The 25926-nt window shown below is 37.6% G+C and overlaps 2 protein-coding genes across 11 annotated transcripts in view; one reads left to right on the top strand and one right to left on the bottom strand.

The window, feature by feature from the left end:
* IQCG (IQ motif containing G) overlaps positions 1–15268 on the top strand; it is a 40672-nt gene extending 25404 nt beyond the window's left edge. For 2 of the 3 annotated variants that reach the window (XM_061193194.1, XM_061193195.1), the window contains exons 7-11: positions 326–487; positions 1478–1552; positions 12273–12404; positions 13490–13591; positions 15013–15268. In XM_061193194.1, coding sequence (XP_061049177.1) covers positions 326–487; positions 1478–1552; positions 12273–12404; positions 13490–13591; positions 15013–15153 — 612 coding nt within the window. In that variant the 3' untranslated portion in view covers positions 15154–15268. Of the gene's footprint in view, positions 1–325; positions 488–1477; positions 1553–5500; positions 5527–12272; positions 12405–13489; positions 13592–15012 lie in introns of those variants that run through there. The other variant, XM_061193196.1, reaches the window with a different exon arrangement.
* A 6601-nt stretch (positions 15269–21869) lies between these two features.
* Positions 21870–25926, bottom strand: part of LRCH3 (leucine rich repeats and calponin homology domain containing 3) — a 109656-nt gene continuing 105599 nt past the window's right edge. For all 8 annotated transcript variants that reach the window (XM_061194292.1, XM_061194289.1, XM_061194287.1 and 5 more), the window contains one exon: positions 21870–23998. In XM_061194292.1, coding sequence (XP_061050275.1) covers positions 23870–23998 — 129 coding nt within the window. In that variant the 3' untranslated portion in view covers positions 21870–23869. The remainder of the gene's footprint in view (positions 23999–25926) is intronic.

A 25926-nucleotide genomic window follows, 5' to 3' on the forward strand; every position in this document is an offset into this window, starting at 1 on the left:
TATGTAGGAAATGTTTGTGGACAATTCAAAAAAAGATGAAAAAAGTTCCTGTGGATGTTTTGTGTAGTATCTTGGCATTTGTATTGATAGTTAAAAGTTCACTTCCAAATAAAACTCCCATAATGCTAGATTTGATGTGTGCCCAATTTGAACAAGGGTTGATTGACACCTGTAAAATTTGTTAAAACATTCCTCTTGTAAGGAAATACAATAATCTTAAATTATATAAAAAAAAAAAAAGAACAAAAGGTAAGCTTAAGCCACTGACTGTGCTGAATGGAGGTAGAATGTATTTTAATTTAGAAACCTGGTCTTACCTTTACAGAGTCGGCATGAATATATTGCTCACCTCAAGGACCAGTTGCAAGAGATGAAGGCAAAAACCAGCATGGAGAATCGCTATATGAAGAGAAACACTGAGCTGCAGATTTCCCAGACCCAGAAAAAATGTAGCAAAACAGAGGAGCTCTTGCTGGAAGAGATTGAGGTAATCACTGTTAATTAGGAATGAATCAGGCTCCTGATATTGCCTCAGCTGACAAAGGAGGAGAGAGAGGGAGACTTTCCCAATCTTTGCTCTCTCTCTCCAGCAACCCTAACATTTGAGGTTAAAAACAAAAAAAGAATGAGGACTTGCTTTTTTGCAGGCAGAGATTCTGATGGGCTGTAGCTTACATCTCCTGGTTTTTTGTAAGGACTTTGAAAATTGGTTTTACTTTCTTCTCTTGGTCACTTTATCCTTACTTTATAAAACCACTTGCCATTTCTCCTGGTAATTATAGGGAGAGGGCAAAACAAGATATTCAGTAACTGCAGGTTTTTGCTGCTACTTTTCTCACTCAACCAGTATCTTTCATCCCTCCATTAAGAAATGCAAAATCTAGAGGGCTGAATTTCATGCAAACCTACATTTACAGAAATGAGAAGTCACAGTGAAAAATATCAGGAGAAAGAAACAAGGGTAGACCCTCATTAGAGGAGGAAGGCTAAATGGCTAAAAGAACAAGAGGTCGGCGAGAAGGAGCAAACATCAGTAGAGCGTATCACCTGTGTGCAGGAGGCGACTCCTTTCTCTGACTTATTTGAAAGCTTACTTCCCAAGTGTGGCTTAAGACTATGACAACAAACTTTTTTCTTGCACTCTGGAATTTCTTTCTGTAGGCCTGAGAAGCTTGTGCCCTTGAAGCATTGTTTCTCTCCTTAAATGGACACCAGTTTCCAGGCCACAGGATTATGGTCCTTTTGCTCTGGGCAGTTGCCTGTGTCTAGCACAGTGCCAGGCATGGCTCAGCCGTGTTGTGAACATGAATTGAGTTGAAGGGAACGGAATTGCTGTTCTGGAGCAATATCTCGGAATCTTAGGATCCCAGCTGGTAGAGAAGACCTGTACTACTGTCACAGCTACACCCCTAATCTTGAGAACTCACTTCCAGCCCCGTTGGGAAGAATTTCTGACACTGGTTTGTTGTTCTCACAGAAACTAAGGCTGAAAACTGAAGAAGAGAACCGGATTCATGCAGAGATTGAAATATTCCTTAGAAAGGAGCAGCAGGTGGGTCCCCAAAACTTTCTTATCCTCTGACATGTTTGTGTCCTGCTTATAAAATACCAAGGACAGCAAAAAAAATTTAAGGAAAGAAAAATCAACCATAATTCTACCAGCCTAATAAATGAGCTGTATAGCCCACTTTTCTTTAAAAGTTATCCATCTGGATAAATATTTTATAAAGCTGTAATTTTAGTACAGGTAAAATTTTGTCCTCTACCTTTATCATTTAGCACTATATAAGAAACTTTTCTTGTTCCTATATTGCTTCATAGTCATAATTTAAAACTAAAATTTCCTGATTTCTTAAAATTATAAAAATAGCATATTCTTAGTTGAGGGAAGATTTTTAAAAAATTGCCAATTGGGGACTTCCCTGGTGGCGCAGTGGTTAAGAATCCGCCTGCCAATTCAGGGCACACGGGTTCGAGCCCTGGTCTGGGAAGATCCTACGTGCCGTGGAGCAACTAAGCCCGTGCACCACAACTACTGAACCTGCGCTCTAGAGCCCGTGAGCCACGACTACTGAGCCCACATGCCACAACTATTGAAGCCCGCGTGCCTAGAGCCCATGCTCCGCAACAAGAGAAGCCACTGCAATGAGAAGCCTGTGCACCGCAATGAAGAGTAGCCCCCACTCACCACAACTAGAGAAAGCCTGCATGTAGCAATGAAGACCCAACACAGCCAAATATAAATTAATTAATTAATTTAAAAAAAATTGCCAGTTGGTTTTTTACTCATTTTTCCATTTTATTACAGTCTCTTCATAAAATAATTTTAAGTGGTTTTATAATGTTCCATTGAATGGTTATTCCATAATTTGTTACTCTTTGTTTTGGATATTTAGGTTATTTCCAAAGTTTCATTATTATAAATAATTCAGTAATGAAAGCTTTGCCCAAATAACTGTTTTATTCATTGCAATTACTTACTAAAAGTAAATCTCAAGCATGAGATTATTAATTCAGAGAGTCTGTTATTTTGTGACTTTTGATAAATAATGCTAGTACTTTCTATTTTACGCTGACATCAGCAATTTATGCAAGCACTAATTTCAAGGTATCCTCAATAGAACTAGCTGTTTTCGATTTTTTTTTTTTTTACTTGCAGGATCTGGCTTTAATGAATTTGAACACAAGGCACAGTTTTCCAGGTGTATGTAAATATATGTCCATTTTAAAATTGCTTTTTGCTTCTTCCGTCTCTAATTATTTTGGACAGGAATGAAAGAATGTTTAAATTCTTTCTTATTCAAGCAAGAACTTGTTTAGCCTAATGGTCTTTTGTTGCTTCTGAGATCTTGGTGAGTTTTCTGTGGTTAAACGATGCTTTTAGTTTCTGTATCAACACAAACTGTCTTTGTTAGTTTCTCCAAAATAGTATTTTCTTCCTCTAGTGTGTCATTACAGTCCCTTTTGGCTTTTGTTTCTTCCTCAGGGAATAAATGTGGGTGCTCCGTGCATCCCCTACGTACAAAATGCTGGATCGGGGATTCTAATCCTTGGCATTTAGGACAATCCATTAGAGGCTTATAAGTGCGCATTTTCACTCCTTCTACAAAGGCACTGGTCTGCTTTGTGACAGAGGGCTTAACATTCCTCAATTCTATCACTCCATCCATCTTTGGTCCTGTCCCACAGGGTACTGCAATGTTTTAGATATTTTTAAAAGTCTACTAATTTAATGAATTGTCTTATTTTGCATTTTTTGCTTACTAATAGAATTGACCATTTTTCCATGTATTTATTTACTCATTTTATTTCTTGTGTGAATTATATGTGACTGAATGGTTTTAATTAGTATTTCCAATACTAATAACAAACCAAGCTGAATGGAACCTTTCAAAATATCCCTGTTGGATGAATAAGGAAAATATTTCCAGCTTACTCATGATATAGCCTGCCTTTGAGAAAGTGGATGAATTTTCAGCGAATAATTCCAAATCTGTGGTTAAAGAAAATTTCTAGATGCTATCTCACAGGCCTTTACTGAAAAACATATCAGTAGGCTATTAGAACCTGTACCCCTGTAATTTCAGGATTATGTATCTTGTTACCTGTTTCAAATGTTAGAAGTATAGCAGGTATTTGATAACAATCAGATGAGTGGGTGGATAAATGGATGTTGGATGCATGAAGTTAGTGTTCCTCCTCTTCAGCCTAATAACACAAGTGATACATAAATACTTTTTAATGAAAAATTGGAAACAGTACAGAAATACATAGATTTTCAAAAAGCAAAAGCTTTCTTAATCACTCCCCTTTCCAAAGATTTCTTCCATATTCTTTTCCTTTCATGTACATATTTGTGTATGTACCTAAATACTTACTTGTTTTTAGTATTAATTTATATTTGTTTTTGACATAAATTGGATCATACTATATATGTTTTTCCAGACTCAGTTTTTTAAAAGAATTTACTTTGTCTTTAATGTTTTCTTTTTTTTATATATAAATTTATTTATTTATTTTTGGCTGTGTTGGGTCTTCATTGCTGAGCACGGACTTTCTCTAGTTAGGGCGAGCGGGGGCTACTCTTCGTTGCGGTGCACGGGCTTCTCATTGCGGTGGCTTCTCTTGTTGCGGAGCACAGGCTCTAGGCATGTGGGCTTCAGTAGTTGTGGCACGTGGGCTCAGTAGTTGTGGCTCACAGGCTCTAGAGCCCAGGCTCAGTAGTTGTGGCGCATGGGCTTAGTTGCTCTGCGGCATGTGGGATCTTCCCCGGCCAGGGCTCGAACCTGTGTCCCTTGCATTGGCAGGCAGATTCTTAACCACTGTACCACCAGGGAAGTCCCTGTCTTTAATGTTTTCTAAGGCAGTACAATTGCTATATAATATGCCATAGAGGGGATATACCAAAATTTAGGTAACCATCCTTCTGTCAGTGGACATGTCTCTAAGTGCATGGTATATGGAAATGCTATTCATTTTTGTAATATTGTTCTAGATTCCTTATGTCCTCTCATATTAGTTTTAATGGTTTTTCAGTTGATTCATTTGGATATTCTAGGTAGAAAATCTTATTGACTATAGATAATAACAATTTTATATTTTCCCTTTCATTATTTATATGTCTATTTCCATTTTGTGGCTTATTGTACAGATAGAATGGCAAGTGTAATGTTTAGTAGTAGTAGTAATAATAATGTGGCACCGTTTTTCTATTCTTGGTTTTAATGATGTTTCAGTCAGTATTACACATGAATTCATAGTCATGCCAAGTTTCTCACGTGCAAGCTAGGGTTCCTTGGGAAAGAATAAGACCCTGCAACTTAGAATGGGAACACCTGGTTGGACTCAGATTTATGTAATTGACAATCTTGAACCCCCAAGTCACTGTAAGCCTCTCTTGCCAGTGGAAGTAGCCTGCCCTCCTATGTCTGAGATTAGTCTTCCTTTCCCTGAAGACCCTGTGATAATAACTTCATCTGAGGCAGATGCTTTGAAAAGGGATGCTCATTCTCAAGACCTACTGCAATCACCCCTTTTGTCCCTGGAGCCATCACTAGGGTCAAATCTCAGCAGATTCCAGGTTGATAGATAACTCAGATAACTATAACTCAGAAGGAAATAGCTTACACTCCAAGAGAATTACAAGACTTTACTGATATATATTGATGGAAACCCAGGGGATATGTATGGGAATGGATTCTAAGGGTGTTAGACCAAGGAAGGTGGAATATAACACTATTACACATGAATTCATAGTCATGCCAAGTTTCTCATGTGCAAGTTAGGGTTCCTTGGGAAAGAATAGGACCTGCAACTTAGAATGGGAACACCTGGTGGGAATGATGGACTCATGGAGTGCCAGAGGACATGTGGCAGCACTTAACTACCAAAGCGAAGGTGGACACGATTGCCATGGAGGGCAGCAGAGAGGTACTGGTAATCAGAAAGCCTTTGCCCACAGGGATGTTTGGCAATGACTAATTAATTGTGGTATCTCTAGGAACAAAATTGATGGGCAGCCTGATAAAGCATTACATGATCTATATAACAGAAGAAATGTCCAAGTCTAGTTGCCAGAAACCTGATTTGAGTCACCACAATGAAGAGTCAAGGCCTCTCATCCAGTTTCCCGACGAAGTAAATTCACAGACCCAGAGCCCCTTGATTGAAGGGAGCAGGTCCCCCTGAGGATGAACTCTGCATCACTGCTGCAAGTAATGCAAGTGAATCTTCCTCCAAGCCTTACCCAAGGGACCTGTGGCTACTTATTAGAGTGACTATGCACTGGAAAAAAGGAAATATCCAGACCTTTTGAGATTACTAAACATTGGCTCTGAATTGATGCTAATTCCTAGGGACTCAAAACAACACTGTGGCCCCTCCTCAAAATGGGGGATTATGGTGGTCAGGTGATAGATGGCGACTTAAGTCTGATTTGCTCTGGGCCCACCTGTTCTGTGAATACACTCTGTGGTTATTTTCCCCAGTTACTGAACATAGGATTGGAATAGACATACTTGATAACAAACAAAATTTCTACATTGGCTCTCTGATTCATGGAGTGAGGGCCTTTATGGTAGTAAGGGCCTAGTAGAAGTCTCTGGAACTTCCCATCCCTACCAAGATAGTAAATCATAAGCAGTGCTGTACCACTGGTGTAACTGTAGAAATTAGTGCCAACATCAAAGGCTTCAAAGTGGAGGTAGTGACACTTGTCACATCCCCGTTTAACTCAGCTGTTTGGCCTGTGAATGATCTTGGAGAGTGACTGTGGACTAATGTAAATGTAATCAGATGGTGACTCCAATTGCAGCTACTGTTCGAGATGTAGTATCTTTACTGGAGAAAATCTTCAACGGCCACTGGCACGTGGTAGGCAGCTATTAACTTGACTAAGGTCCCTGTCTCCAAACTAGTTTCGAAAAAACTGCAGAAGCAGTTTGCTTTTACCTGGCAGGGCCAACAGTACACCCTCACAGTCTCGCATCAGGGCTATGTCATTTCTCCTTTCTCTGCCATATTATGGTCTGCAGAGATATTGCCTGCTTTGACTTTCCACAAAACATCATATGTTTCACTGCATTATGTTCACTGCATTATGGTGATTGTATCTGATAAACAGAAGAAGCAAGGATTTTAGATGCCTTAGTAAGACATGTGAATTAGAAGGTGGGAAGACAAACTCTATTTTTGGTACTAATTCTGTATCATTATGGTCCACTTAGGTGACAGAAGCCACATCAGTAATTTGAGCAGAGAACACTTAACAAAAGAATCATTAACTGGTAATAAGGAATTGGCTACAAAGGAAGGATAAAAGAGAACTCTAGGGCTAAAGGACAGTATGCAAGGAAGGAATAAACAGATGTTTGCTTTGTTGCCCTGGGTCAGAGCTGGTTTATAGCTAGTGGGGTAAAGCTGGCAAGCAGGGAACTGTGGACTGTGGCAAGCAAGAATCCTTCTGCTGTGTCAGCAAAACTTGGTGAACAAGTGCCACTGAGTGCCCCACACCCATGCCACAGTCAGCTGTGCCCCTGAAACAAAAGAGGAAGCACACTGGAACCAAGGAGAGAAGCTCTTCTGTCATGTCCCTCTGGCGCCCTCTACTGACAAAGCTTCACATTTTGCCAGCTTGCAAAACAAAATGTTTACTGCAAGCACCAAGTTTCACAAAGTGGGTCAGTGAAGGATGATTTGGAGCTGAGAGGATGGTGATTTGATAATTGGCACAAATAGGGATCGTATGACATTTGCACTGTAGGTTTATGGGAGGTAAACCTTATCAAGTTAATAAAGTTTCCTTTTAGTTATATATTAAGTTTTTTTTTTTCTTCTTAATCGGGAATGAGCATTCAGATTTATGAGATGGATTTTTTTTAATCCATTGAGATGATATGATCTTTTTCTCTTTTAATATGTTAATAAATTAAAACACATTAATAGATTTGTTGATGTTGAATCATCTTAAATTTGGGGGATAAATCCTACTTGTTCATAATTTATTATTCTTTTACTAGACAGTTAGAATTGTAGATTTTCATTTTGTATTTATATATTCCATAAATGAGATTAACCTATAGATTCATTTTTTGGTGCTTCTTTGTTGTATTGTGATCAGTTATGCTAGCTTGGCAGTTTGAATTGGGAAGCTTCTCATCTTTTTATACTCTGAAACCTAAAAAATAAAAATAGAATAAAATAGATTACTATTTGTTCCTTGAAACTGGTAAATTCAGTCATAAACAGTCTTGCTGGGTATCATTTTAAAGGAGATATTTGGATCCCTTTTCAATTTTTTTAAATGATTACTGATGTCTTTACTTAAAAAAAAAAACTCTTTTTGAGTCATTTTTGGTAACTTATATCTTCCTAGAAAATAATCCATTTCATCAAAACATTCATTTCAAATTTATTAGTATAAACATGTGATCTATAGTCTCTTACAGTTAAAATTTTTCTCTTATTTCTGAAGTTATCTTTTTCATCCTTTATTTTCAAAAATTTGTGTCTTCTCTCCCATTTTCTTGCTGAGCTTTGTCAAAGGTTTGACCATTTTATTGGTCTTCATAAAAACCATCTTTTGGTTTTATTGAGCAAATCTGTTTTGTTCCCTGTCACATTGGTTTTTGGTTTAATTTTGAGTAATTATGTTCATGTATTATTTATAATTATTTAATTATATAATTACTATAATTATGTATAATTATTTTCTTTGAGCTTATATTGCTAATCTTTGTCTAGTTTCTTAAATACTCAATTCATTTATTTTCAAATTTTATTATTTTCTTTTTAAAAAATTTTTGTTTGCGTTGGGTCTTTGTTGCTGCGCATGGGCTTTCTGTAGTTGCAGTGAGCGGGGCTACTCTTCATTGCGGTGCGTGGGCGTCTCATTGCAGTGGCTTCTCTTGTTGTGGAGCACAGGCTCTCGGTGGATGGGCTTCAGTAGTTGCAGCACGCAGGCTCAGTAGTTGTGGCTTGCGGGCTTAGTTGCTCCGCAGCATATGGGATCTTCTGGACCAGAGATTGAACCCATGTCCCCTGCATTTGGCAGGCAGATTCTTAACCACTGAGCCACCAGGGAAGTCCCTTATTTTCTTGTAAATGCATATAAACCAACATTTTTCTGAGTACAGTCTGAAGTTTTAATAAATAATGCTTACATTGTCATTCCTTTCCAAATAATTTGAAATTTATTTATTTTTCCCCAACATTTTATTATGAGTGTTTCCAAATATACACAAAGTTGAAAGAATTTTACAGTGAATGCCCCAAAGCCCATCTTCTAGTTATGATTCTATGATTCACATTTTATTATTCTTGCTTTATCACATCTATACATCCTTCCTCCATTAATCCATCTTACCTTTTTTGGGCCTTTAAAAGTAAATTGTAGGCATCATAATTTTTAGTTTACAATTTGTTATTTCCTTTTGTTGTTGTTATTATTTTCTATTTCCTTTTTAACCCTAGTTATTTAATAGGGTTTTTTTTTTAACATCTTTATTGGAGTATAATTGCTTTACAATGGTGTGTTAGTTTCTGCTTTATAACAAAGTGAATTAGTTACACATATACATATGTCCCCATATGTCTTCCCTCTTGTGTCTCCCTCCCTCCCACCCTCCCTATCCCACCCCTCTCACTGAGCTGATCTCCCTGTGTTATGCGGCTGCTTCCCACTAGCTATCTATTTTACGTTTGGTAGTGTATATATGTCCATGCCACTCTCTCACTTTGTCCCAGCTTCCCCTTCCCCCTCCCCTTATTAATAGGGTTTTTTAAAAATGTCCAAGTAGTTAAGGTTGGAGAGGAAAGAGTGTAGGCTGTCTTTCTATTGCTCACAGCACTGCTTTGACCTTTACATTCTTACTGTCTTCCATTATGGTCTAGGAATGTGAAATATAAGATTTATGCTTATTGGAATTTGTAGAGCTCTTACTTGGGCTTCATATATGCTCACATTATATGAATATTTCATGGGTATTTTAAAAGAATGTTTTCTCTGTTAGGTACAGAGTTGTGGAATTGTCTATTAGTCTAGCTGTCAAATTCTTCATATTGTTATTTATTTTGGTCTACCTGAGCTATTAATTTCAGAGAGGTGTGATAGTCTCCTAAGATGATTGTGGATCTGTCAATTTCTTACATTTCTAATTTTTTGCTTTATATATTCCAAAAATATGTTATTAGAATATACAAGTTTATAACTGTAATATCTTCTTAATAAAGCTTGCCTTTTATCAGTTTAAAATATCCCTTTTTGTCTCATTTAATTATTCTTGGCTTGAGTTCTGTTTTGCCAGATATTAATTGCCAAACCTGCTTTCTTTTTGCTTTGATTATATTAACTGTGGTTTTTATAAATAGCTCATAGTTGGATTAAAGAAACCTGAGAGGTTTTTTTTTTGATAGGGGAATTTACTCCAATTAATTTTATTGTGATTTTTCATTTGTTTATACTTAATGTTTCCATATTATTTTATGTTTCCTGCTTTTCAAGCTTTCTAGTTGTTGCTCTCCTTTTTTTAATTATTATTTTATTTTATTTATTATTTTTTTGGCTGTGCTGGGTCTTCATTGTGGCGCATGGGTTCTTCTTTGTTGTGTCGTGCGGGCTTCTCTAGTTGTGGCACGTGAGCTACAGAGTACGCAGGCTCAGTAGTTGTGGTGCGCAGGTTTATTTGCCCCACGGCATGTGGGATCTTAGTCCCCCAACCAGGGATCGAACCCGCGTCCCCTGCATTGGAAGGCAGATTCTCATCCAATAGTGGAATTGAGAGAACTTTTATTTCTTGATTTCCAGCTTTCTAGTGCAAACTTCAATTATTTGCATACCACTTTCCTGGTTTTGTAATATCTGTATACCACCTGTATTACTACTGTTTTCTAGTTAGTTATCCACCTAAACAACTATATCAATTTATTTTCAGTTAAGATAATATTATTGCTATAAAAGGAAAGCTAGTATCATTTGCTGTAAATAGAAATTAATGTAAATAGAAGTGCAAGAAATATCAGATGATGTTATTACATTTCAGCCAGCTCCTCCTGCCTGCCTGGAGCCTGTTCTCTTTTTTTTGATTAAAAGAAAACGAAAGTATTAAGATTTAGAAAGATGTTAAAGACATGATTGCAGCAAACGGACAGGCTCTAAGTTAATCAGAATCATGGATTGTGATTGATTTTTAAAAAAATCATGTTTATGTACCATCTAAAGGTTCCTCTTGATGTCTCATTCTTGAGGTACATGCTTCAGGAGTTTGTCATACATTCTTTTCTTGCAGTGGTAACCCTTAAACATTTAACTTTGTTCTTTCTATTAAATCTGATCAATATCTCTATCTACTTGCCTTTATTAAGGCAAAGCTTTTACTTACCTCTTCTCTTCCTCTCCTACATCCCATGTTGAAATCATTCATTATATATTTCTATTTTACAGATGATAGAACTGAGGCTTTGGAGAGTTGAGTAAACTTGTTTGAGTGCCAAAGTTGGGAGTTGAGCCTAGGCAATCTGCCTTCAGAGCCTGTGCTCTTTCCACTAGACTATACTGCCTAATTTGGGATTTAGTTCCAGATTATGATTTATTACTAAAAATTTATGACATATAGCTTAAATATACATTTTACTATTTCTTATTCGTATCTCTTTCATTTTATTTTGCTAAAGTATATCCTTGAGGGACTTCCCTGGTGGTGCAGTGGATAAGACTCTGTGCTCCCAATGCAGGGGGCCCAGGTTTGATCCCTGGTCAGGGAACTAGATCCCACATGCATGCCGCAACTAAGAGTTCACATGCCACAACTAAGGAGCCGGTGAGCTGCAACTAAGGAGGTGGTAAGCCTCAACTAAGGAGCCCGCAAGCTGCAACTAAGACCTGGCACAACCAAATAAATTATTTAAATAAATATATTAAAAAAAATAAAGTATATCCTTGAGTAACTCTTTCAGAAAGACCAGGTATATTTCTTTCTTCCCCTCACATTTGAATGTGAGGCTGGCTAGGAATAGAATCTTAGATTCACATTTATTGTCTTTTAGAATTTTGAAAACATTGTACCCTTCTCGACTATTATTTAGTGTTGGCAATCAAAGAGATGTCTGATGCCATTCCTATCCTTCAGAATTTCTACCTACCCTTTATTCCTTTCCTCTTCACCGCAACTTCTCTTATCCAGACACGTGGAAGGCCCTTTCCCCCCGTTTTATTTATTTATTTATTTTATTTTAAAAAATATTTATTTATTTTGCGGCATGCGAGATCTTTGCTGCAGCATGCGGGATCTTTAGCTGTAGCACGTGGACTTCTTAGTTGCGGCATGTGGACTCTTAGTTGCAGCATGCGACCTCTTAGTTGAGGCATGCATGCGGGATCTAGTTCCTTGACCAGGGATCAAACCCAGGCCCCCTGCATTGGGATGTAGAGTCTTACCCACTGGACCACCAGGGAAGTCCCCCCACCTGTTTTAAAATTGATAATAACACACACAAAGTACACAAATATTAAGTATATAGTTTGATGAATATGGCTAAGCACCCCTGTAACCACCATCCAGATAGAGACATAGAGCACATTTACAGCATCCCAGAAGTCTCCCTCCTGCCCCATTCCCAATCAATAAACTAACCCTCCCCCCAAAAGTAACCATCATTCTGACTTCTATCACTATAGAAAAGTTGTGCTTGTTCTTCAACCTTATATAAATGATTTCATACAGTATATACTGTTTTGTGTCTGGTAGAGCCATATTTTAATGTTTTTTTCCAAGTAGAAACTTGAGGAGAAGCTAGAGGTCTGGATGGAGAAATTTGATAAGGACACAGAAATGAAACAGAATGAACTAAATGCTCTCAAAGCTGCTAAGGCCAGTGACTTAGCACACCTTCAAGAACTTGCAAAGACGGTAAGGAAGCAGAGTCTTAATGAGCACTGAGGAGTGGGTGGTAGCTAAGCAACAGTAGCTGGGGGATACTATTTTTGGTCACAACGTGGTATGCCTGTAAACCACTAGGATTCTTTCTTGATGATGATGATGACGTCCTCGTTGACAGGGACAATAATAGCAGCAGCCGACACTTTATATTGCTTAATCTGTCCCGGGCACTTTTCTAGTATTTTACATATATAACTTATTTAACCCCCCCCAAACCCCTTGAGCTAGATACTGTTTTTATTTCTACTTTATGACCTCTGGAGATAATTTATAAATGATGATTTATAAAAAGCTTCTGATTATGGTTTCATCATTGAATAAATGTAGAACTTCTCAAATTTCTCTTTTAAAAGATGGCTGCTATTTGTAGGTATACATTCTATTAGTTTTTTAAAATTAATTATTTTGATGTCATTAGCCACACATCAAGTTAGTATTTCATTTTTTTTTAAAGAAGAGGGCAATTTTTAAAATTAATTAATTAATTATTTTTTTGTTGCGTTGGTCTTCGTTGCTACGCGCGGGCTTTCTCTAGTTGCGGCGAGCAGGGGCCACTCTTCATTGTGGTGTGCAGGTTTCTCATTGCGGTGGCTTCTCTTGTTGTGGAGCACGGGCTCTAGGCACACGGGCTTCAGTAGTTGTGGCACACGGGCTTCAGTAGTTGTGGCTCACGGGCTCTAGAGCGCAGGCTCAGTAGTTGTGGCGCACGGGCTTAGTTGCTCCGCGGCATGTGAGATCTTCCCCGACCAGGGCTCGAACCTGTGTCCCCTGCATTGGCAGATGGATTCTTAACAATTGTGCCACCAGGGAAGTCCTGGCATGGTTCATTTTAAAGTTTTATATTAAAAATGCAGGGCTGGGGAGTTCCCTGGTGGCCTAGTGGTTAGAATTCCAGGCTTTCACTGCCATGGCTGGGGTTCAATCCCTGGTTGGGAAACTGAGATCCCACAAGTCATGTGGTGCAGACAAAAAAAGAAAAACAAAAAAGCTGGGCTGGCTGGGCCACAGCTTAGTGAGCAAGTCCTGTAACATATGATTGATGTCTACTTTTGCAGATAAGGGAATATGAACAAGTCATCATTGAAGATCGTATAGAAAAGGAGAAGACCCGGAAGAAGATAGAACAGGATCACTTGGAATTAAAGAGCAGCATAAAGGTAGAAAACTGGCACCTTGGTAATTGGCATCTTGGGGCTTTTTCAATTCTGTAGCTGGCCAAACACTGAGGAGTGCAGAGCATCTCTCATTTATTATCACACGTGGAACAGGAAGTCTGTGAGGAAGCATGGCCTAATAATTGGACTTTGCCAACACATGGTCCGTGGTGCAGGGAGACAGTTAAGAGAAAAGGACATGCCCCCAATTTTTAATCCAGGAAGGAAGAGGTGGTTAGCAGTGGAAGCAAAACCTAGAACTTGTGCCCAGAGGTCAAACTTATGAATACTATTTCTAACCAAAACAGCTCTTAAAGGAATTCTTTTTAATATACTACTGCTTCTTAAAATCCTATTTATAAGTCAGTCCAGGCTACCTGCTAGGTTCAGATAAAGAGCTGTTTTCAAAAAAAGGTGAAGGTGATTAAGTAGCAGTTCAGAAAAAAAGAGAGAGTTTTATATGAACTGGTGTATATTAGTGATGATGAAATTGGCAAGTCAGATTCTGGGAAATCTTTTCAAGCAAGAATAACATCAGCTGGACTAAAACTGTAGTTTTGACAATTGCCCTTCTCTCTGAAAGAGGAGTATCTGCTGAGACCCTACAGTGTGCAAGCTGTGGTTTGGGGTGTGTATTAGGGGGTGTATTAAGACAGTAAACTTTGAAGTACATTCAGGACCAGGTATTTAAACCCAAACTTGAGCTTTCCATTAGGAGTCAGATGTATAGTTAGCAAGTATTTATTGAGCTTCTCTGGTGTTTTCTATTTGTCAGGATTCCTCGATTTAGAGCAAAACTGTAAGAGGTAGCTGAAGACCATTTTTGTTTTCTTTTCATTAGTGGATTTGCTCCCGGTCTTTGGGGCTTAATCTGATTTGAAAGTAGACCAGACTGTATTTAGAACAGTTGTGTCTAATGACTAAGATATTCAAGGGAGCTAACTAAATCCTTTTTGAAGGGGAGTTTTGATCCTTTCATCAATCATTAGAGATTGAAATGCACCAGGAAACCTACTGAAATCACTAGATTATCTGCACATTTTTGACTGAGTGCTTGCTTTTGCCTGTGGTCCAGGTAACTGGCATCCCTTTTGGATCAAATGGTTGTTAGATTTGGGGAACTTGGATGTTCATAAAGAGCAGCAGTACAAGGGACTCAGGTTTCTAAGTGTAAAGGAAAGATAGGCCTAATCAGATCCCTTTTCTTTATTTTTACTCCTTGAGAACTTCAGAGTCCAGGACTTAAGCTCTGGGTCCTGCACAACAGGCAAGCATTGCTCTAAGGATAGCATGCTTGGCCACTTCTGTGTCTCAGAGACCATCTTCACAGAAGTTAGTTTATGAAAAAACAATCCCCTTATGTAGAAAGAATGCAACTTGTCAGGCATACTACAAATTGTACCCGCTTCCCTGTCCTCTTCCAGCTCCAGGCCTGGTGGCGAGGCACTGTGGTACGGAAGGAAATTGGTGGTTTCAAAATGCCCAAGAAGGACAAAGATGATGGCAAGGATTCAAAAGGTAAAGGTAAAGGCAAAGACAAGGACAAGCGGAGAGGCAAGAAGTGACCAAGTTATCCTCTATCTTTTCTGCTGGTGTTCTGGAGGTGGGAAGGAGGACCTGAAGGGAGTAAGAAACATCTTTTACCATCACATACAGCTCATCTACAGGTTGTTTCTTATTTGGACATTCCCAGGTGAGGCCTGGTTATACTAGGTCACCTTGACTGTTATACTAGTTTTCAAACCCTGAATTAGGATTATACTATGAATTCAGAGCTTCTTCATAACTTGAAAAAAAAAATTGCTGGGAAGAAATATTTCTAGGAGTCTTGTGAAGATTCCTCTTGCTCTTTCTCACCAGAAAAAAAAGTACATAATCCTAGTTATAGTGATACATTAAAATTTCAGTAATTCCTGTAATGTCTCTGATTCTGACTTTATTCAACTTGCCTATAGTGAAAAATGGCACTTAGGAGCAAAGAGTGTCATAAATGACACTCTTTTTTTTTTTTTTGGCATCTCATTTATTTTTTTATACAGCGGGTTCTTATTACTTATCTATTTTATATATATTAGTGTACACATGTCAATCCCAATATCTCAGTTCATCTCACCCCCACCCCCGCTTTCCCTGCTTGGTGTCCATATGTTTGTTCTCTACATCTGTGTCTCTATTTCTGCCTTGCAAACCGGTTCATCTGTACCATTTTTCTAGGTTCCACATATATGCGTTAATATACAATATTTGTTTTCCTCTTTCTGACTTACTTCACTCTGTATGACAGTCTCTAGGTCCATCCATGTTTCTAGAAATGACCCAATTTCATTTCTTTTTATGGCTGAGTAATATTCCATTGTACATATGTACCATATCTTCTTTATCCATTCATCTGTCAACGGGCATTTAGGTTGCTTCCATGACCTGGCTATTGTAAATAGTGCTGCAGTGAACACTGGGGTGCATGTGTCTTTTTGAATTACGGTTTTCTCTGGGTAGATGCCCAGTAGTGGGATTGCTGGGTCATATGGTAATTCTATTTTTAGTTTTTTAAGGAACCTCCATACTATTCTCCATAGTGGCTGTATCAATTTACATTCCCACCAACAGTGCAAGAGGGTTCCCTTTTCTCCACACCCTCTCCAGCATTTGTTGTCTGTAGATTTTCTGATGATGCCCATTCTAACCGGTGTGAGGTGATACCTCACTGTAGTTTTGATTTGCGTTTCTCTAATAATTAGTGATGTTGGGCAGCTTTTCATGTGTTTGTTGGCAATCTGTATATCTTCTTTGGAGAAATGTCTATTTAGGTCTTCTGCACATTTTTTGATTGGGTTGTTTGTTTTTTTAATATTGAGCTGCATGAGCTGTTTATACATTTTGGAGATTAATCCTTTGTCCGTTGCAAATATTTTCTCCCATCCTGAGAGTTATCTTTTCTTCTTGTTTATAGTTTCCTTTGCTGTGCAAAAGCTTTTAAGTTTCATTAGGTCCCATTTGTTTATTTGTTTTGATTTCCATTACTCTAGGAGGTGGGTCAAAAAAGATCTTGCTGTGATTTATGTCAAAGAGTGTTCTTCCTATGTTTTCCTCTAAGAGTTTTATAGTGTCCGGTCTTACATTTAGGTCTTTAATCCATTTTGAGTTTATTTTTGTGTATGGTGTTAGGGAGTGTTCTAATTTCATTCTTTTACATGTAGCTGTCCAGTTTTCCCAGCACCACTTATTGAAGAGACTGTCTTTTCTCCATTGTATATCCTTGCCTCCTTTGTCATAGATTAGGTGACCATAGGTGTGTGGGTTTACCTCTGGGCTTTCTATCCTGTTCCATTGATCTATATTTCTGTTTTTGTGCCAGTACCATATGGTCTTGATTACTGTAACTTTGTAGTATAGCCTGAAGTCAGGGAGTCTGATTCCTCCAGCTCTGTTTCCCTCAAGATTGCTTTAGCTATTCGGGGTTTTTTGTGTCTCCATACAAATTTTAAGATTTTTTGTTCTAGTTCTGTAAAAAGGGCCATTGGTAATTTGATAGGGATTGCATTGAATCTGTAGATTGCTTTGGGTAGTATAGTCATTTTCACAATATTGATTCTTCCAATCCAAGAACATGGTATATCTCTCCATCTGTTTGTGTCATCTTTGATTTCTTTCATCAGTGTCTTATAGTTTTCTGAGTACAGGTCTTTTACCTCCTTAGGTAGGTTTATTCCTAGGTATTTTATTCTTTTGTTGCAATGGTGAATGGGATTGTTTCCTTACTTTCTCTTTCTGATCTTTCGTTGTTAGTGTATAGGAATGCAAGAGACTTCTGTGCATTAATTTTGTATCCTGCAACTTTACCAAATTCATTGATTAGCTCTAGTAGTTTTCTGGTCGCATCTTTAGGATTCTCTATGTATAGTATCATGTCATCTGCAAACAGTGACAGTTTTACTTCTTCTTTTCCAATTTGTATTCCTTTTCTTTTTCTTCTCTGATTGCTGTGGCTAGGACTTCCAAAACTGTGTTGAATAATAGTGGTGAGAGTGGACATCCTTATCTTGTTCCTGATCTTAGAGGAAATGCTTTCAGTTTTTCACCATTGAGAATGATGTTTGCTGTGGGTTTGTTGTATATGGCCTTTATTATGTTGAGGTAGGTCCCCTCTATGCCCACTTTTTGGATAGTTTTTATCATAAATGGGTGTTGAATTTTGTCAAAAGCTTTTTCTGCATCTATTGAGATGATCATATGGTTTTTATTCTTCAATTTGTTAATATGTGTATCACATTGATTGTGTATATTGAAGAATCCTTGCATCACTGGGATAAATCCCACTTGATCATGGTGTATGATCCTTTTAATGTGTTGCTGGATTCTGTTTGCTAGTATTTGTTGAGGATTTTTGCATCTATATTCCTCAGTGATATTGGTCTGTCATTTTCTTTTTTTTGTAGTATCTGTCTGGTTTTGGTATCAGGGTGATGGTGGCCTCATAGAATGAGTTTGGGAGTGTTCCTTCCTCTGCAATTTTTTGGAAGAGTTTGAGAAGGATGGGTGTTAGCTTTTCTCTAAATCTTTGATAGAATTCACCTGTGAAGCCATCTGGTCCTGTACTTCTGTTTGTTGGAAGATTTTTAATCACAGTTTCAATTTCATTACTTGTGATTAGTCTGTTCATATTTTCCATTTTTTCCTGGTTCAGTCTTGGAAGGTTATACCGTTCTAAGAATTTGTTCATTTCTTCCAGGCTGTCTATTTTATTGGCATAGAGTTGCTTGTAGTAGTATCTTAGGATGCTTTGTATTTCTGCGGTGTCTGTTGTAACTTCTTTTTCATTTCTAATTTTTATTGATTTGAGTCCTCTCCCTCTTTTTCTCAATGAGTTTGGCTAAAGGTTTATCAATTTTGTTTATCTTCTCAAAGAACCAGCTTTTAGTTTCATTGATCTTTGCTATTGTTTTGTTTCTATTTCATTTATGTCTGCTCTGATCTTTATGATTTCTTTCCTTCTATTTACTTTGGGTTTTGTTTGTTCTTCTTTCTCTAGTTCCTTTAGGTGTAAGGTTAGATTGTTTGAGATTTTTCTTGTTTCTTGAGGTAGGATTGTATTACTATAAACTTCCCTCTTAGAACTGCTTTTGCTGCATCCCATAGGTTTTGGATCATTGTGTTTTCATTGTCATTTTTCTCTAAGTGTTTTTTGATTTCCTCTTTGATTTCTTCAGTGATTTCTTGGTTACTTAGTAACGTATTGTTTAGCCTCCATGTGTTTCTGTTTTTTACGTTTTTTCCCCTATAATTGATTTCTAATCTCATAGCGTTTTGGTCGGAAAAGATGCTTGACATGCTTTCAGTTTTCTTAAATTTACCGAGGCTTGATTTGTGACCCAACATGTGATCTATCCTGGAGAATGTTCCGTGCCCACTTGAGAAGAAAGTGTAATCTGCTCTTTTTGGATGGAATGTCCTATAAATATCAATTAAATCTACCTGGTCTATTGTGTCATTTAAAGCTTGTTTCCTTATTAATTTTCTGTTTGGAGGATCTGTCCATTGGTGTAAGTGAGGTGTTAAAGTCCCCCACTATTATTGTGTCACTGTCGATTTCCTCTTTTAGAGCTGTTAGCAGTTGCCTTATGTATTGAGGTGCTCCTATGTTGGGTGCGTATATAATTGTTATATCTTCTTCTTGGATTGATCCCTTGATCATTATGTAGTGTCCCTCCTTGTCTCTTGTAACATTCTTTATTTTAAAGTCTATTTTATCTGAGTATTGCTATTCCAGCTTTCTTTTGATTTCCATTTGCATGGAATATCTTTTTCCATCCCCTCACTTTCAGTCTGTATGTGCCCCTAGGTCTGAAGTGGGTCTCTTGTAGACAGCATATATATATGCATCTTGTTTTTGTATCCATTCAGCAAGCCTGTGTCTTTTGGTTGGAGCATTTAATCCATTCACATTTAAGGTAATTATTGGTATGTATGTTCCTATTACCATTTTCTTAATTGTTTTGGGTTTGTTTTTGTAGGTCCTTTTCTTCTCTTCTGTTTTTCACTTAGAGAAGTTCCTTTAGCATTTGTTGTAGAGCTGGGTTGGTGGTGCTGAATTCTTAGATTTTGCTTGTCTGTAAAGCTTTTGATTTCTCTGTCAAATCTGAATGAGATCCTTGCCAGGTAGAGTAATCTTGGTTGTAGGTTCTTCCCTTTCATCAGTTTATCATGCCACTCCCTTCTGGCTTGTAGTTTCTGCTGAGACGTCACCTGTTAACCTTATGGGAGTTCCCTTGTATGTTGTTTTTCCCTTGTTGCTTTTAATAATTTTTGTCAATTTGATTACTATATGTCCTGGCATGTTTCTCCTTGGGTTTATGCTGCTTGGGACTCTCTGCACTTCCTGGACTTGGGTGGCTATTTCCTTTCCCGTGTTAGGGAAGTTTTCAACTATAATGTCTTCAAATATTTTCTTGGGTCCCTTCTCTCTCTTTTCTCTTTCTGGGACTTATATAATGTGAATGTTGGTGTGTTTAATATTGTCCCAGAGGTCTCTTAGGCTGTCTTCATTTCTTGTCATTCTTTTCTTTATTCTGTTCCATGGCAGTGAATTCCACCATCCTGTTTTCCAGGTCACTTATCCATTCTTCTGCCTCAGTTATTCTGCTATTGATTCCGTCTAGTGTAATAAATAACACTCTTATGAGCAAAAGTGGTGTTCAGGAACTACAAGATGATGTTTATCAAGTGTCTAGGATAATACATACACAATAAAGTTTTAATAAAGGTTGGTTCCTGCCTGCCTTTTAAATTATCACTTTACTGTTTTTATGGGGGGGGTTGTCACATGGAACATATATCTTATTATAAGCTGCTTCAGCTCCTTTTCTGGGAAATAGGTAGGGATATAAATGATAAATACAAGACAGAAATGAGATGTCAGGATATACAAGCCACACATAGGAAAGACAGGGGACACAGGTCAGCGGGGAGATGAGTTTGGAGATATTGCTGAGACGTGAGACAGTAGGGCCTATACCTGCTTTGCTTACTCAACAACTCTCACCTTATGGGGTATTAAGACTAAAAGAGGTAAAGCATGTGAAAATACCTAATCTGTGACTGGCACATAAAGCTGATTGTCATTCTCTCTCTCCTGCTAAAAGAGAATGAGCCCATTGGGTCATTCTTGCCTTGATTAATCAGAATAGAATGTCTTGGAATGCTAAAGCTCTCCCTATAGCACAGTTGGTAATTTCTGAGAAAAGTCTTCCAAATGGGTCACATATATTTCAAAATTAAGCCTTATATCTAACTCCAAATACCGGACAGTACTGATATGTACACTTCCTTAAAAAAGTATATTTTGATCTGAAGGGACCATTATGAGGACCCAGTTTCTACTGATGTTCCATCAAAGAATTTACCCTTTTATTTTTGCCAAGGAAACCATGCTTTAGGTATGAACATTTTCAAATCAGCCTTTATTTCATGCTATTGAAGTGTTGTCTTTTATTTTAATGTCAATGTGTAAAGTGGCATACAGGCAATTTAAAATAACATACATGATATTGACATATTTATTCTTAGAACTTATGCATTATATTTACAGACATACAAATATAGGACAATGTTTTACAAAATCTTTTACTAATTACATGTTTACAACATTTTCAGAAATAAAATGAAATATGCTGTAAACCACCTTACTGCAATATGTATATAAAAACGTTTCTGAATATCCATGTTCTCCTTCATTTCTATAACCATTTAAGCGCTTAGTTTTAAAAAATTCATCATACTCGTCAGCGTAGTCATACATCATTAGTCACTGCTGGGCTTTTATCAAGTAGAGAAATCAGACTCCTTGATTAGCTGTGAGGCTGTATTTTCAAAAGCTATTAAGGAAAGTGACCTACTACTACTAAGTATCCTACTCTATTCTAGTCAAATACAAAGGCCCTTCCTCCCATGAGTTGTTTCCAGAGAAAATTGGTTTGGAGTGCTAAGCAAGTATGAGATTGAAAGCCCAGAAACCTGCTGACTTAAAATCTCCACCGTTAGCAGGGGCCCTGGTGGGCGGGCACTTAGCCTTTTCTTCATTCACTCTTCAGCGCTGGGAAGGTCACTGCTTCAGTAGGAAGTTCATAAATGTCAGGTGGAACTGTAACAAAGTCATCTTCATCTTATGTTAGAGTCTAGCAAGGCTAAATATTAAATTTTCTTTCCAGTTAAAAAAAAAAAAGGTATATACAAAACACTGAGGACAAAAATTTTCCAACAAAAACATGACTTGTTTTGCATCTTGACACAGAAAAGACATTCAATATATTTTATATTTTTCTTTCATTATCAACCAAAACTGTAAACAAGTATTTTCTAACTATTCAAATATAAATTTGAATTAGTCTGATAAAAATATATGAATAAGGTTTCATGCTATGTATAAAATTTGAAATAAGTTGAAAATTCCAATTATTCCTATGGGGAAATTAGTCACAAATGTTCCAAATGTTGCATTATGTATGCTGACTGGGATTATTCCTTGCAACTATGTGACAAATAGTCCTGTCCTTTGCTGAGTTTCATTTCAAATGGCTGTCTATAATTTGGAGATTGTACTGAGGTTTAATGTTGACTAGAAGTAAAAATACCTAGAGTTTAAAAATATACACAGCTAAATTCTAAACAAGTCCTATGATTGGTGGGTCTGTTTGGAACTGTAAATATAATGGGGTCTGGCTCTAAGCACTTAAAACACATTTTACTTTTGTTTTGTAAGGACCCTGAAGGATTGGGCTTTGAGCTCAGATGTTTTGTGTTATATAAGTTTAAACCTGTGACAACAAGGAGAAAACATTATTTTGGCCAGATACTCAACATGATTTTATCCAGATTTACTTTTAGATGCTGCTACATGATAAAACGAGAGAATATTATTCTTAAATGCATGTACTGGTAAAGAAACCCCAGAACAGTTAACAACAGGAAAAAACCTAGATAACTATTATCTTCACTTACTCTATTTACTTGGTTTACAAAGGCAGTGAATACCAGAAGATATCACTGACAACTAAAAGGGTCTCAAAATATAGGGGAAGAAAGACCCAAGTGGCTTAGACTTGAATTAGGGCTCCTGGTTTTGTGCTGTCTGAGCCCTTGGGCCCTTTTACTGCACCCATAATTGAGTAAATAAGGCACTGGTCGGGGAGCTAGATGGCTAGATGAAAAGACAGCAAGCTGTTTTTAAAACGCCACAAGTGCTTTAACTCAGCTACGGAAATCGGCAGTTAGCTGAAAGAAATGTAAGAAGCTTGGCTTTTCCTTTATTTTCATAATCTTCTGTTATTTGGGGAGCTGGAAGTGCATCTGCTGTGACTGGAAGGTGTTCGCAGGTCCAGGTATCCTGGGAGCAGCTTGCAGGGGAGAAGGGGTGAGCTCAGTGAAGTCAACACACAGGATGCAGAGTGCCACAAGCTACCAGCCTAAAGATCTGGACCCTGTGTGTAGAGTGCCTGATTATAATGTTTAGATACTAGTGGGATGACACATGGAACCATCCTCTAAGTGGTGGTGGACTGGAGCTGGGGGGAGGCCTAGGACACTGGCCTTAAACGCAACAGTATCTGTTTCATTGTTTTACTATGCAAAATCTAGACCTTCTACATTATTTTTATTTTACCTTGGACAGAACAGTCCAAGTAGTCATAATAGAGCTGAAAAACACAGTGAAGTCATTACTCCCCCCAAATTATACAGATATCTAGCTTGGAACAATGGTTTCCACTACATGAAACACCTGGAATGTTTGTTGAAATGCAGATACCCAGGCCTCACTCTAAACCAACCGAGTGAGAATCTGTACTTTAACAAATTCTCCAGGAGATTCTAATGAACAACCACGTTTAGAAACTAGTGGATTCCAGAGGGCTTGCAAACAGGGAAAGGTAACAGCATGGCTGTGCCTTCAAGAGAGACAAATATCCTTCTGAGAAGATAGTCTTCAGTATGTGAAAGAGCCTACTCTCTAGAAAAGCACAGCCAGGTTAGGCTTCAGTGTTGGGTTCTCAATAATGACAGAATTAAGTTTCATTTGTGAAAACCAACCGTGTCTTCATAAACAATTCAATGCAAATGGATATAACCTCCCCTAAAATGGAGAAATGAAGCAAAATATTCCTGTTAGGAATCATGGAAACAGTCCCTTTTAAGAACACGTAAGCGCTTTGTTAAGCAGACGGCTCACAGCAGCAGTCATGCTGTCCTGTTTCGTTTTGGCCAGGCCAACGCCCACGGTGCTGGGAGTCCTTACACAGCAGATAGCTGGTGCTGCTGCTGCTGCTTGGGCGGGGCAAGTTCCAGGAGAGCCTGGACCGTCAGCGCAACCTGGCTCAAACCTTTCTCTTCTAAAATGTGGAGAGGCAAACATAATTGCTCCTGAAATGGGACGACGTAACATAAAAACAAACATAAGAGAAAAGAGGATGAACATCACAGAACTGAAAAGAAAAAATAAGCATCTCTTCTCTCCCTCATAATAATGAACTGAGATACGAGAAGTCAGTACCTGTAATATGAGTTACACAGAGATGGTACCTGACACTCACTGTCACTTTTTTTTTTATTAATACATCTAAAAGTACATACAGATCATTTTGAATATTAGAAAATGGGCAAGTTACATACACTTTTACATACAACAGAAGATAAACATACTACTATGGAGTAAAAGCAGCATCCTTCACCCCTGATAAATAAAAGAGCAATGCAGATCAGTAAAATGAGGCAGGTGAAAATAGAAAAACAGTTCCAAGTTACCGGATGGCTGAAGCCTAAAGATATAACATTGTAGGAGAAAGCGCTTTGGAAATTACAAACCATAGGAATGCAAGATAGTTTCATGCCATAACTCAGACTGCATGAGAGAGGAATGCTCTCTACATTATAGACCTGACTATGAAAATCAGGGTTCTCAGACCAGGCAGGGATCACAGGAAGAAACTGAAGTATATCCTTGAGATTTAGAAGTATTTGAGAAAATTTCCCCTACATTGGATAATTCATGGAAGGCCCAGTTTGAATTACTTAAAAACTTGAATTACAGAATTTAAATAAAGAAATCATATTTGAAAAAGTATTTTATATCCTGGTATTTAATGGATTAAATTATGCTGGAGAACTATGATGTGAGCTTAGTCAGGAACATATTAATTAACATATATTTGAAAATCATTTACATGTTTGCTTAAGCAAATTAAATTACTTCTATCTTGTTTATTACCTCATTAATGTGTTTGGTTAATCCTTTCTTGTAAGACAAAAAGGCATATCATAAGAATAACATCTATCATTGATTAGATGAAAGAAAGAAGAGGTTACACTTAAAGGAATGAAAGTGGGATTCTGGTTCTACTGAAAAAGAGACTATACATACTTATTAAAGAAGATAACTGGATTTTTCTCAGCTTTTCATTGGCACTTAATATATTATTAGGAAGTTTACAAAACCAGTTGCAATAAAAAATATAACAAGTATGTTTTATGAACCGTTATTGGTACTTGCGCTTCTTAATCACTTTCTTTTTATTTAATACTTACCTTGATAAAACAAGGTAAATGGAATCTTTTGATCTTATAAAACTAGCAACTTTGTATAAATCTTCTGAGTACAATTGAAGTACAGATTAACTATACTTAAAATGAACCTGCAGGGTGTTTTACTCTGGGGGGAGACATATTTCCTCTGACGCCGATTCCTTGATCTCCATTTCCAGGGGTGCCCTGTGACCTGTAAGCCCGTGGCTTACACATTCCCTCAGTGGCTTATGCTTTCCAGATGCACATTTACCTTCTAGCTGGCTTAGAGGGAACTCTGTTCTGAAGAGAATGCACCATTACTCCCCCAAAACCACACAAAACACCATGTGTTTTTTTTAAAGGGACAGAACTTCACAAAACTGAATGATCTCTGACTCAGAGACATCTTAAAAACAAAAAAAAAAAACCTCCCCCCAACTCCAAAAGGCACTACTGCTGTTTTTAACACAGTGTTCAATGTTTCAGCATTAAAAGTAAAAGGTTTTTAATGTGTTAAATAATTTTCCCATTTAATATGAAAGAAAACCAAAGCAATCAGATCCTCAGATTGACTTCTACAACATGATATGTTCCTCACAATCTTCCTTCATACATGAGTTCAGTTGTCCAATTTTCCTAACAGAGTTCAGAGATTCCTGAATGTTCAGAAACACTATTTATGAGAACCAGAATCTGAATGCAATTATAAAGTACTTTCAAGCATTAAGGCTAGCAGCTAATATACTAAGCATTCTGAAAGAGGCATTCATTGCCTTGGGTACAGAACA

This window comes from Eubalaena glacialis, chromosome 6 (assembly GCF_028564815.1).
Source record: "Eubalaena glacialis isolate mEubGla1 chromosome 6, mEubGla1.1.hap2.+ XY, whole genome shotgun sequence".
Classification (NCBI taxonomy): Eukaryota; Metazoa; Chordata; class Mammalia; order Artiodactyla; family Balaenidae; genus Eubalaena; species Eubalaena glacialis.